The sequence below is a fragment of the Branchiostoma floridae genome, chromosome 2, assembly GCF_000003815.2.
Source record: "Branchiostoma floridae strain S238N-H82 chromosome 2, Bfl_VNyyK, whole genome shotgun sequence".
In the NCBI taxonomy this organism is placed as follows: Eukaryota; Metazoa; Chordata; class Leptocardii; order Amphioxiformes; family Branchiostomatidae; genus Branchiostoma; species Branchiostoma floridae.
In genome coordinates, this window is record NC_049980.1 from 20,429,080 (window position 1) to 20,443,042 (window position 13,963).

The 13,963-nt window shown below is 40.6% G+C and overlaps 1 protein-coding gene across 1 annotated transcript in view; it reads left to right on the forward strand.

The window, feature by feature from the left end:
* The window catches only part of LOC118409541 (tRNA dimethylallyltransferase-like), a 40,834-nt gene extending 36,554 nt beyond the window's left edge, over nucleotides 1-4,280 (forward strand). The window contains exons 8-10 of the mRNA XM_035810645.1: nucleotides 2,708-2,820; nucleotides 2,957-3,077; nucleotides 3,565-4,280. Of these exons, the coding sequence (XP_035666538.1) occupies nucleotides 2,708-2,820; nucleotides 2,957-3,077; nucleotides 3,565-3,737 (407 nt within the window). The 3' untranslated portion in view covers nucleotides 3,738-4,280. The remainder of the gene's footprint in view (nucleotides 1-2,707; nucleotides 2,821-2,956; nucleotides 3,078-3,564) is intronic.
* Nucleotides 4,281-13,963: the final 9,683 nt, after the last annotated feature.

Genomic DNA, 13,963 nt, shown 5'->3' on the forward strand with positions numbered 1-13,963 from the left:
TATACTGTCCTGTCTGGGGACAATACTGCATCCATCAATGTAAAAATAATGTGTTTAGATTGTAAGTCTGTACCTTTAGTTATGGGAGTTGTGCTTGCTATGCAATATTATTACATAAAAGCCAGGCTAGCTGATTTGTTTGATTCAAGATTACTGGGTGGTGTAATGGAAACTCACAGTCCAGTTTGATCATGGTCAAATGATACACTTTTATGTACCAGATCCTTACCTTGCAAAGTGATCACTCTATATCTAGAGTGTACTACGTACATGTAGTAGGTAAGATATCATGCCATTTCATAATTCAGAATATACATTGTAAGATATCCTTGAGTCTTTAGAAAAATTTCAGGGCAGCAAATATTCTATTGTACAATATGTGAGTCATGATGCATTCTTTCAGCTTTCAAGCTGTTGATATGTTTTGTAAATCTTGAAGCTTTTGTGGGTATTTTGAGTCCCTGATAATTCTTGTTCGGACTGTAAACGATATGGTCAATCCCTTTCCTTACACACAACTTCATCTATCCCAACCTCCAGCATGGTCAATCATGAAAAATGCGGACGGACAACTATTGAAAGTTGAGGTGAAAGGACCACTTAGTGTGTTGGTGTGTGTGTTTCCTACAAGGCCTCTCTCCTTACATGTAATGTTTGCTGCTGTGGTTTTCTTTTTCCACCTCAGATGTCAGCACACGCTATCCCGAGGACCCCACAAGTTTAACATTCCAATGGGGGTGGGGGGGATAACATTTTGTATTTTGTGAAGAAACCAAGATGGATTATGGAAGGGAATCAACTCTATGGCAGAAAGTAAAGGAAGATAACAAGAGAAAAAACTGCTTGTGCAGGGCAATGGAAAATTAAGATTCAAATCATGAAAGTTTATTAAAGCAAAGTATAGATTGGCAAGAAAAAAAAATCATTGTAACGTTGACGTAATGAAAAGTCATCTTTCATTCCTCCTAAGAAATAATCATCCTTGATCTGGCCCTATATGTACAATTTAATCCTTGGAAGATACTAAAAGGAAATTAAGTAATGTATGTAAAAAAAAGTTGTCTTATATTCGCAGGTTGTGGGTCATGACGCGGTATGGACTACCCTGGAAACCAGACTTTTGGCCAGGGTCTGAGAGAACTTGATGATTGGCCTAGCTACAGCGGACAAACTCTCCCTGCATGACAAATCCCCAGTCTGCTTATCTAAGGTCCTCAGGAAGACCTGCCTTGGCTGCAAATTCTCTGCCAGCCCTGGCTTTAAGTCTGGTTTCCAGGGTAGGTATGGACAGGTGTATCAGTTGTCTCGTCCCCATTATACCTAAGGTGTGTGTCATAATTGTTGATTAAACAACTCTCATGGATAATAGGACAAAAGAATTCCAGGTATGTTTTTCAGTATGACGAGTGAAAGAAAAAGAACATAGAAGTTTTACTTGTACAGTCAGACCTACCTCTACTGCCTGGCCAATGTGATCAATTTTTTTGGGTCCCAGATACTCTCCAATACTCTCCAAGCAGAGTGTCTGGCCTAACACAGCAAGATACAATACAAAATAGAATGTCTGATACAAACAACTAAAGAAGATGTTAAAAACCCAGACCCTTCAATGATTTTTCCTGTTGATACAAGTATTATAAATACCATGAATAATAACAACCTTTCTACATACTTTTATCGGTCTCCTGAGTAGTCTTGTTGGTGAGTGTCATATTTGATAGCTTTAGTTTTGTATGTAGTGTCCCACCAGTCTTGAGTTACAGTTGAGATATTCTGTATGGGTGACTCAAATCTTTCAAGATAATAGTAATCTAAGGGAACAATCAACATCGCCTAAGAAAGAAAAACAGATGGAAAGGGTTGGGCTGGATGGTAATTGGTTTTGCTGCACCGCTCTGATCTCAAACAGTTGTTTCCATTTAGATCACTTCAACTGGGCTCAAGTTTTGTTTGACTTTGTCTTGGTGGTCTCCGGGGTCTTAAGTTTCCCTGTCATGTCTTGGAAGTAAGAATGACTGATTACTTAAGAAAATAGCTTGTACAAATTCCAAGCTACATTGGATCAGGGAATGGGATGTTGGGAAGTACATATGCTTATATATAGATATATGCAGGCATTTATCACTTCTGGTATCGTTTTTCTTGTGCCAGTTGTGAAAAGTGTAGTGATATCAATAAGATACATTTCTTGCCAAGTCAAGAACATTAGTTTTTCTAATGGTTTAACCCCTCTTAAAACAAGTTGTTGTATCAAAGGTCTAGTATATCAGTGTCAGAAAGATTGTAACAATATTAAAACCACTGTAGACTACTTCTTTCTTCACTTCTTGGTAAAGTATAGTGCTATGCTGGTTTATCTATGACTATACATATGAGGTGTATGGTTTCTCAACTCTTAAAATGTAGATCCTAATTGTGATAAGCCTAATCCTATCTGCCTCCAAATCAGCTGGGACCTTTTCCTGTTATGTTTCATTCAACCTGTGGTAGAAGACTTGTATTGTTCATAGTGTAACAAAATAGTTTAGCTTTACAGTAGAGGTTAAAGAATGCTGAAAGTGCCACCTATCTGACTTAAGCATATTGCATGATAATCCATATAGCTAGTGTGATATAAAAGAAACATGGAAGGCATATCTTCTGAGCACAACGATGGTGTTAGGCTCATACATTTATGTTCTTTGCATCTTTTGCTGTGTTTTTGCAGGTCCAGGTGGGAATGTGCCGCAGGTGTTCCAGGTGGACTCCACCCACTACCCTGACAGGTGGGAGGAGGACGTCCTTCAGCCGGCACTCAGCATCGTCCAGGCCTATGTACAGGTCAGCTTTCTGTTCATTGGTGGATTGTACCTCTGGTAGATTTGAAATAATGTAGCCACAGGTGTAGAGGGTAGTGGATCTTGGGTCCCTCACAGATGTCTGTCCTGACCATGACATTGTTGACACTGTTATGCAGGGTAAGGACCCCCCAGTTTCCCCTGTACCTTATGAAGAGCCCAGACGTGTGGACAGATATACCGCGTACACGTGTGAGGTGTGTGGAGGGAGAATCATCACAGGACAGCTCAGCTGGGAAGGTGGGACAACTTCATGTTTTATTCTTGACTGCTGTTGTTAGTTGCCTGACTTAAGCCCGATCTAGATACAGTTCTATGGACATCTGGTCGCCAAAAGGTTTTTTAGTGTCTAGAGTAGTAGCAGTAGTAATATCCATTACTTGATTAATACAGATTATAGTGCTTCTTGGTTCCCTTACACAGCAGCAGACGGAAAATTTATTGTCATTGTCCAGATGTTGGTAAAAATTTCCCTGGTAAGTCCGGAGGAGTATTCGCTTGAGCACTTAGCGGGAGTCCCCAGCAACTTCAGCATGTGTTTGAATGCATCCCGACATCTGGAGGGCAATTAGCATAAAGCACATTTATGAATCATTAAGCATTCATACCGGTATGATCTGTTTGTAGGATTGTTAGTATACTGGTACATATGATCTGTTTGGAAACTTGGTTTCTATCGTCATATTTTGGTCTGAATGACTTTCTTTTCCATTATCCTTGTTCTTAGCTCACGTGGCCTCGCGGTCCCACCAGAGAAAGGCGCGGCGGCAGCGGTTGCGTGAGGCGATGAAACAGCATCAGCTTGATAACACTCAGCAATCCAGTGAGGCAAGTGCTAGCTCAGGGGAAGACGACTTTGCTCAGTCATTAAGTGCAATGTTAGAGGATAAAAAAGACTGAAATAAGTGAATGTCAACCTGTGAAAACTTTGTTGCACTTTTGTTAAGCTATGATAATTTCACATACCAGTAGTCTTCTATGTTAACTGTTCTTTCCATCCATGTCACAAAAAAGAAACTTAAAAAAAGTTAACCTATTGGACAGATGAACATTTCAAGTCAAAGGCAAGTATAATATTTATTCAGACTCTACCTATGTATAATCTTTATGTTTAATTTGACCACAAAATGAAAACTATTTTAGTATTAGATCAGTTTCTCTTCAAGATGACTGAAAACTTTGTTCTGAAGTTGCTCAGAAAGCTGTTTTGTTAGCCTTTCATTACAGTGTACATACACGGCTTACTAGAATGTACATATTTCCTATTTTATGTATGGTAGCTTTAAAGAGGCCGGACATATGATGTATTATAATTGGCATAGTAGATCTTCCAAAGAACGCAAGAAGATAAACCTGACTTTTGAAACACTACTAAGGAGAAAAAAGTATACGTTGTAGGTCCAGATATTGCCAAAAAAGGAATAAATCAAGTGTTGTATTAGATTAGAAAGTTTGTTTTTTTAACTGTTTATTCTGACTCTTTATTAGATCATGACAAATATGGGTTGCCCCCCTCCCCACCTGTAACCCGGTGTAGTGACCTGCACATGTGGCTCTTACTTGTCAATGTGACTGGAGGAAAATGGCAATCGACTCAGTCAGTCATGATGCATCTCACTAGTAGTGCTTATTTGAATGACGTGGCCAGCAAGTCACGTTCCGACAATTTTATACAGTACAAGTATCACATGTAATTAAGAAAAACTTATTCATTCAAACCTCTTGAAGTTCTCTTTTAACTTTGTCCATTCATCAGTTAGAGTGTCCATAAGATTGATCCTTAGACTGGGCAAAATTGGGGCTTTGTCAAAATGTAGTCTTGCAATTTGGGTGGTACAGGCCAGCATCCTGATTACATGTGTATATCATGGGGTCCCGAATGGAGTAGTGATTTACAAATTATGCAAAGTTCCTGCCAATTACTAGTATTTTGAAAGGAACCCAAGGCATTCGTCTAAATTCAACCCCCCACAGGTTACACTTTATAGAATGTAGAGTGTAGCCTATGGGTGATATAGAGTGGTATGATTACACATAACTTAAACTGGCTGATTACACACTTTGGAAGAAAGGTATGCAGGTGAGGTGGTGTGACATACAAAAGACATTCTGTAGGAGCCCCCCAGGCTCATAATTTATGCTGTTCCAACACCACACCTTCCTATTAGTGTTAAATGGTTTCCCTGACCCAAACACTGAAGGGTCAAAATTTCCTGCCAGTGACATTTTACAGTTTAGAGTTTATGGTTTTGCTTTGTCAAACTGTAAGCCCCAAGAAGAAAAAAAAGCAAAGGTATTATATATAAAATCATATCATTAAAGGTTTAGGTGCAGATTGAAGTAATTCGTCGGTGAGAACAAAGAGAGTCAGGATTTTTCATAGTAACTCATGTTGGCAAAAGGTCAGACTGTAATGTGTAAAGTGTGACTACACCCATGTTTTGTAATGGTAGTACATCTTTGGACCTGCTCAAATCTGTCATTATTTGAAGGTCAGACATTGGAAACCATTGGATAACACGGGAGCCCCTAAGTCTAACTACAAAGTTTGAAAGTATTAACCAGATTTGATGCCAGAGTGCTGTAAATGCGGAATTGTACATGGTGGTTGTATGTATATTTGTGGGTTTTCTCTGTGACGGCTTCACTATGAACACTGGGAAAATTTTGGTCCTGTTTTCTGTCTGCCAACAGCTTTTTTCAGCTCTTTATGTACTTACAATACATTGTCATCACTGCACCTTTGCCTAGTTACTAGGTAGGTGGTTTCCAACTGACTACCATTAAGTTGCCAGGGGTTCTATTACTGTATTACTGTATATTATGTGACTACAGGGTATCGCGAAACCACCGCAAACCCTCTATATTCTCCTTCCTGCGAAGCTTCATGCTTTAACAGTAATGTGTTTCACACTCAGGGGTGTCTAAGTATACAATTTAACTGAATGCAGTTCAATTTTGCTATCATCATCATCATCATCGCCATTTAGTCGATTAAAGAGGAAAATACATTCTAGCAATGTCGGCCCCATCTCGGACATGTTGAAAGGGATTGTATTAGGCCCCGTTCATGATGCAAAAAATGAAACGGTTCTATCGGTTACTATCGGTTAGGCCAGCTGAAACGGATAAGTTTTGTCATCATGGACGGTCCGATACGGATCTGAAGCGATAGGAAACGGTTTGTTCGGAACCTCCTCGCGAGGTAGTATTGAAACGGTTTCTTCCTTATCCGGAATTGCGAATATGCATCATAAATGCAAAAGCGGCGCGATCCATTTTACATCCGGGCATGTGCGTTCATATTTGGTGGCGCCACAGGGGAAAAGTAAAATTTTTAACTTGTCGTTTGGGTGTTTCGGCCGTGTTTTCAATCGTACGATTCGTTTCTATAATCGGGCCGCCTCCTGGTCGACTGAGGAGCTAGCAGTCCTGATATCGCAAGGGGAATGTGTCAGGAGATCCAGTGGAAATGTCATAGCATGGCATATATCGGGACCACAATGTTTTCAGAGGCATTTCCAAGGTCATAACAGAACCCAGCATCGAATTCAGTAAGACATTGGTTCAATTACGATCAAAGACCAATAATCTGACACAGAAGTACAAGTTTGGGCAAGATCACAACAACCTCAGGGGTCAGGGGTCGCATTACCTTGCCTTTTCAAGGAACTGAAACGGTTTGCAAGTTTGCATCGTGAACGCAAAGTGCAAACCGTTTCCTGTCGTTTGCTGTCGGATTTCCAGGCCTAACCGATAGAACCGTTTCATTTTTTGCATCATGAACGGGGCCTTAGTCATTTTGGATCGTGATGTTAAGCTGGTAGCCCCATGTATGAGGGTCCTGGGTTGAAGGGGTTATCCACTGTCTTGTGATGAAATAGATAAATAAATAAGTACGTGTCTGCATCAAGTATCAGCACATAATGGACCAAACACAACTTATGGAGAAGAGTAGGTGTTATACGATGCTTGGCTAAACACACCAACCATAGTGAAACTGCACTGCATTACTAGATAATGAAAAAACAAACGCACAAACAAAGAACAGAGCTTCATCCCCTTGGGATGAAATCAAATGATTTGTCTAAGCCCAGTTGGTCTTGCCTGTATCACTATCATCCCATGTTTTACTAGTAGGTCAGGCAAACTAATACCTTATCTTTGAACCAGTAACTTGTGGGGTCTTATCGGGCCAATTATGTTTAAGTACCTTAAGACTCTCTTCAGGAAACCCAGGATGCCTGCTGGGCATTCTTGTATTCCCCAACAAGAAGGGATGAACTAGATCTACATGCATGCTGACATAATCTGACCACAGAGGAGCTGTCACTAATTAAGTGCTCAGACTTCTGGCCTAACACAGAAGCTGCCAGGCGTTCTTAAGTGGGGTCAGCAGGAGGCCATCCTCATCATATGGACATAAACCAGAACACCCAGCGGCTGAGTCCTAAATCACAATCATGTAGGGATTTAAATACCACACTTCCGCTGGACTTCTTAGGACATCTGGAACTCCAGTTGGGAGGCAAGACCAAAATACGTGTATGATTGTATTAGTATTGGTAAGGAGGTTTACCATTCAGGGTTTAAGATACTCGACGGCTGAATGGAGTATTTTTCGAGTTTAATTTTTCGAGTTTAATTCATTCATTCATTCAATAAAGGCACAAACAAACAAACAAAACACACTCAATTGCCCACTTGTCTTGTTTTGGTGCAACAAAGAACTATTTATATAACATCCTTGGTGCAACTTTCTGTAAAATTCAGAAAATGATTTCATCAGGTTGGTAGAAACAAGGACGTTATATAGAATTACATAATGACCTTGCACAGCCAGAACTGTCTCTCTCACCGCACTTGCGTCAAGCTTGCGTCACTGCGGGGTTCGTTCACTGTGTTATTTTTTTAATACATTGTAATTTAAATATTGCATAATATGTAAAAGTATGGCTTAGAAGACGCAAAATACACAAGAAGTGAGAAAATTCGTTCTTTATCTTTTCTTTAAGTATCTTTGCAGTGACGCAAGCTTGACGCAGGTGCAGTGATCGTGAGAGTGCACCTTTACCTGCTTACGTTTCGATGTCTGTTAGACATCTTCCTCAGAGCTTTCAAACCCTGTCTTTAGTTCATTTCAAGCTAACTTTCCTACCAAATCATATTGAAACTTATTTGGTAGTTAGAATTGGTAGCCAGTTTTTAGCTCTTATCAGCAATTTTTAGTTCCGTGCAATTTATTTTGTAATTTGTCAGCTAAAAGTCGCGTTAAATGAAAAAGAAAATTGAATTTCACGTCATGTAAATTAAAATTGTGATGAGTGCTGAGAATTTTTCTGGTAAGCTACTGCTGCCCATGCAGACCCAAATATTTCGCCCGTTCCCTTGCAGTTTACAGTAGACCCTTTTCAACTTTTTCTTTGTGTTGGAGAGAGCCATAATGTAATTATTATGAAGGCTCTTTGGTCACACTAGATGCTTTTCTTCCCAAGAGATTTGATACAAAAATACCCCCTAAAGTAATGCTTCATGGACTGACAGCACAAATTATGTGGTGAAGCTGAACATGACTTTTGCACATGACCTAAACATTGCCCCCTGAACCCAGAATAGAAGGTTTCAGGCATATTACATTCACACCTCAGGATCTCTATGAAACCACCTTGTTATCCATCCTTGTATTAGCTGTCCACTCCAACATCTGCCAGGGAAAAGGGTTGGGTTGACGAGGGCTTTTGATCTTCAGTTAGATGAAGAAAAGACACACTAAAATGCTATTTCATACATTTTGAAAAAAAAATTCATGAAGTTTTGATTTTTGCCTGTGATGTGGGACAGAATAGTTGTCATGTGTAGTGAAATTTCATCCAGGAATGGAAGGATGGATGCTCAGTGCTTGGCTCACTTGCATGGATGTGGCTTACCAGACACCCTGCGCAAGGCAATTATACCAATTATACCATTGGATCGTTAGTCCGGATCTTGAAGTTGGAACCATACCCAAATTAAGGAGCATATGTTCAGTTCGTGGCTGTGACCCTCCATCTTTAATTCCCATCCCATGTACAAGTATTTTGAGCGCACGTCCAAATGTTGTTAATTTTCTTTCTTAAAACTGTAATTCTAAATCTTTCTTCATCACATTCATGTCATAAGGTTCAGATCATTTGGACGGATTACAAACTTTCACTAGCACCAGCCAATCTCAAAAACATATTTTTGAGATTGAGCTGAGGGTCTGGTACCAGGCTAGTGAAAGTTTTGCTTGTCTCAACTAGCAAATTTTCATTCCAGGGCAGGAGGGATGGACAGGTCCTGGACACAGCCTACCCTGCTGGTTATCAGAGTACAACTCCAGCCGGCCAAGGGAATTATGCTATCCTACGCAGCAGCGTAACTCCCCGGGACGGCTTATTCGATTTACGGGGCATGTTGCTAGGGGCTCCGGAATGAATTGTAGCCGTGAGCGCTGTTCTCTGGCGACCAGGGTAGGACACAGCCCTGCATATGCTGCTCCTCTGGACAATGGGATTGGTATTGCCTCGCACTGGGCAGTGTCTGGCATCCAGGCAACTTTTCCTGACCATCTCTCTTTTCACAGTCTGATTGATGGAAACACTCAAACAGCATGTTACTGTTGGAGTGTTTCCTTGTACATGTAATGTCTTGGTGGAATGGTTCTGCACCATATGGCTGGCTGGGGGAGTATGTGTGGCATGTTAATGGTACATCAGCAGTGTTGTCTGTAGGTTCATTAAAGGTGTCCCTGCAGCAAACCACCAGGAGAGTTCTGTCAGTCAGTAATTTGTCACAGCCACTGTGAGCGGCCTGCAGCTCTACAGGAAGGGGAGAGTTCTCTTCCTGTGGAGAAACGTAAATCATTGATATAGGCTGACAGGAAAAACACTAAGAACCAGGCTAGCTCATGTTGGGAAAATTACATACATGTCTGTTCATGATCACACATCCTGTTGTATGACCTAATGACCTCACTAGTCTAGAAACCTGTGTGTTAAGAGTAAGCTGTATGTATGCTATGGGGCTGGGTGAATGAGTGAGTGAATATATATGTTCGAAACATGCTCGTGATGACTGTTTTATTGATTTTCCAGGCAATTTTGATTGGGACACTACAAAATAGTACTAGTAGATGATGCACAAAGTAGTCTTTACTGTAAGAGTACACAAATGTTAAACATTTATTTTTCTGTAATAAGAATTTACATCCTAGCAACGTCCTTGATCCTAGTATGGAAGCAAACTACACATTATATTACAGCTAACCTGATGAAAGTGAATTGGTCTTCAGGGTGTGGCTATGAGGAGAGAATTTCCCAGCCCCCAAGGGTTTTTTAAAACTAAGTACCTGTCAGACCCCATGTGATGTTCAGGAGGAAGAGATTTGTACTGGCCCTGTTTCCACCTGGTTTGACTTTGTTCCAGAAGTTGAAGTATGGGTGGGATAACTTTTTGTGGGATAATCTGCCCCAGTGGTCCAGTATATAGAGGAAAAGTTGGGCCATTGGTCCCGCAGTCATCTCACTGTTAACAGAAGATTTGTGCTGTTACTTAATTCTATATAGTGGTATGAATTTTGACTTAAAAGTCAGATTCCAAATACGTTCAATGAGTGGGTCAAGTTGGAATTGAAAGAAACAATTTTTCCATTTTAATGTGTTAATATGGAAAGATCTTACTAGATTTTGCTCTGATGTAACCTGACAGATTTTCAGACCCCCAGAACAATGTTGGCTGTACATTAACCACTTGTTCGCAGCAGTTAGTGAAACAGATTTGTGTGTAGTCAAGAGGAATAGAAGTGCCTGAAGTCATGTGACCTCTCCTCTGGATGAGACTGGATCAGACTCAGACCCTCTGCAGCCTCTGGTTCCCTGTGGAGTGCTGTTGAGAGGTAAGGACAAATGTCCAGCACAGGCCACTGTGCAGTAATGGTATACTAAATGTACTTACTCAATGTACATACAAGGGTGTACATTATATGCAATTTTTTTCAGATGTAACTGGCTATTTTAACTTGATCTGATTCATATCCTAATTCAATACAAAGCATAGTCAGTAGGTGGCTTAATTCAATGTATATTATTTTATGTTTCTTTTATGTATATGTGTATGTATGTACATTGCTAATGTTTATCAAGCACCAAGAATTTTTAATCAGGGAGAATTCTCAAATTTGTGTTTCGGAAGGAAAGTAAAACGGGGGTCCCATGTTCGAATAGGTGCATCAACCACGTAAGTCATTAAAGCCTTATCACTAAAAGAATTGGGTACCTACTGGCTGCAAATACTCAGTAATAGGTGTATACCCAAGCTGGGACACTGCCTTTTCACAGCAAACATGCCTCTCACCGGCATTTTGTCTAATGATGGAAGTAAAGTGATTGTCTGCCCTCCTATGTACATGTGTCTCCTGGGTGGCTTCATCAGCAACAGGGAAATGCTAGCAGAAAAATGGTGAATATTCCTTTACTGGACAATATTTGAGCTTCTTTGTGTCTGTGTTGTGGTCTGGTGGCTTCCCTGTGTCCAGGCACACTGGGAGGTGAGTGAGCAAAGGAGTTCATGTAAGCAGTTTCAAAAAACTGATGGTGCCAGGCGCCTCTATTTCTGCATGATTAGTTACCATATATGGGATGATGCAGTCTGTTCCTCTCTGGGTGGTGATAGCACAAGAATTGTGACATCATCAAAGTCTGCTGTCCTCCTTTGTTGCCCTCACAAAAAGAAAGGATGATCACCACTCAATGAGTCTGAATTAAGCCCATCCTTATTGTGATGCATTACCTAGTTTTTGCTTTCATGTCCTGACAGGATAATGTGCTCTTTTGGTGGAAAATTGCTAACTCAGCATCTTCCTGCCTTTGATCATCTTTTAAAATCTTTCCGCTGTGATTTTCCTGAACTGAAGGACCACCAGAGTGGACAAGATTATTTAAGAGTCTGCTGGTGTAAAAGCACAGTGTGTACTTGCCGATCAGAAAATGATTCAAAAGAAGACTGAGTGCATAGTCAAAAAGCTGAATGTATTCTTTATGAACGTTAATAGTTTTATAATTTGGTTGCACTCACACTGGTTAGGCTCATTAATGGTTACTAACTGTCTGCTGCTTGCTTTGGCATCTGATGAGGGCTTTGGTAGTGAGCGACTGAACGTTTGGGAGTGGCTAAAGCTTGTTGAACATGGCTGGATTTCAGACAAATGGTACAAATTACTGTTCAATGCAAGCCTTACTGTATAAATATAAATGATGCACAGTCTAGTTTTCTTGTGAAATGCCTTCATCCACACACATGGTGGCAGTCCTTTAGATGCCAGAGAATCAGAGAGTGGATGGGACCAAGGGAGGAAGATGTTTCGTTCAGGAACATTCTTTACATTTTTAAAAACATTTGGAGTATTTTTGTGAAACTGATTCCTATGATTCACATTCAACCCTTAATCATTGTTAGGCATTTCCTCATCAATATTACATTTACTTTTTCCTCTTCTGAAAAACAATGTGTGGTTTGTTGAGCTGTTCCTTTGAGTTGCTAGCAGTACAAATACTTGATATAGCAAAAGTTTGCTAATCTGAGGACCATTTTTGTCCACTGTTCTGGTACACCACCAGGATGATGTGGATTAGAGCTGATCCAGGTTAGATTCAGGTTAGATCCCTACAATAGGAGCCCGACACTCATTCACATGAAGATGACCAGAGATGAGCATGTCGTAGCGTGCTTTCTGCTGCCCTTTGTCGGGAGGGAAATTCAGACGGTGGGATACGAGGTACCCCGAGGATCACTGGACCTTCGGACCTCTGCTTTGTTGTGTGGATGAATGGAGGGAATGAATTCCCCATCAAGGATGAAGCCAGACATGTTTGTGATTGGATACAGGGGATGCAGACCAGACAAGCCTTTGTGTGTAAAGGTATGGAAGCATGTGGGGGGACAATAGTTGGTCCGACCCCCCATGGAATGGGAATAATGTCGATGTACGCCACTGGTCACCACGCTGGCCACGCAGACGGAAAGGCCAGGAGGGTCAAGGCTAGACAACAACTGGACCAACAGCTCAGTGGGGTTTGAACAACTGACCTGGAGAGAGGGTCATTTTTTTCCATTTTTAGAAATATGAATACTGTTTAATCCTGCTAACGGTATGCTTCGTGTTTGTGTAGGTCAATTTTGTAAATGCATATAAAAAATGTTACATTTTTACCATCAAAGCATCTACGAAGTGTGATGTGGTGCCACAATAAAATGATGAACAAACTGATTGTTTAAAGCTGTGCATGGATAGAAATAGCAACTATAACTCCCTTAAAAGGTCATTCATAACGTAGATGTAAAACCCGGGAATTTAAAAAAAATCAAGTTTAGAATAGTTTCAACCAATAATGTGTTCTTGTGATGTAAGTTTGATTTGAAAACATTCTCACTACATCATAGTACATGTAACATTATTGTGCATTATTCTCCTAGCAGCTCATAATGGCTTTAGTCTTTTAGATGACTTCAAGATTGGCATTGAAACTACTGTAATGTTACGTTACATTTGAGTGAAATAAAGAAAGTGTAAAGTCATGCTTGGCATCATGTGTCAGTTTATTAGGTGGCAGTAATGTTTTTTCCGATATTGGGATCATTCTGCAAAGGCATTGTACTGGGTATATTTGACCACCAGACAAGCTGTCGTAGTGACTAGTAACTGTTTTATCCTGCAGTGGTCACTTCTCCAAGCAGACAGAAAGTTGCTTGCCCAGTCATTAGCTATGGTGCCTTGTGGGACAATGGTTTATATCCTCATACAAAACCACCCACCCATGTTCCATACTGCTCATTCATTTCTTGTCACCTTTTCATCTTGCTGTCATGTGAAAGTTCCACCGGTTCTTTCATCAATACAAGCTGCTATTTCCACCCATCACTCATCCTCCAATGCACCAATCACAGCATAGCTTGAGGAGATTTTGCTTGCATGGTACCTCCCCTCCCTTATTGTTCACCTTGTCATCATTGATGTATTAATACTGCTTAATGGCCTGTAACAGGAGTGTTTAGCTACAGGGGTTTGGGAAATTTCCCCTTTGTGCCAGGGGAAGGGACATGCCATGTTG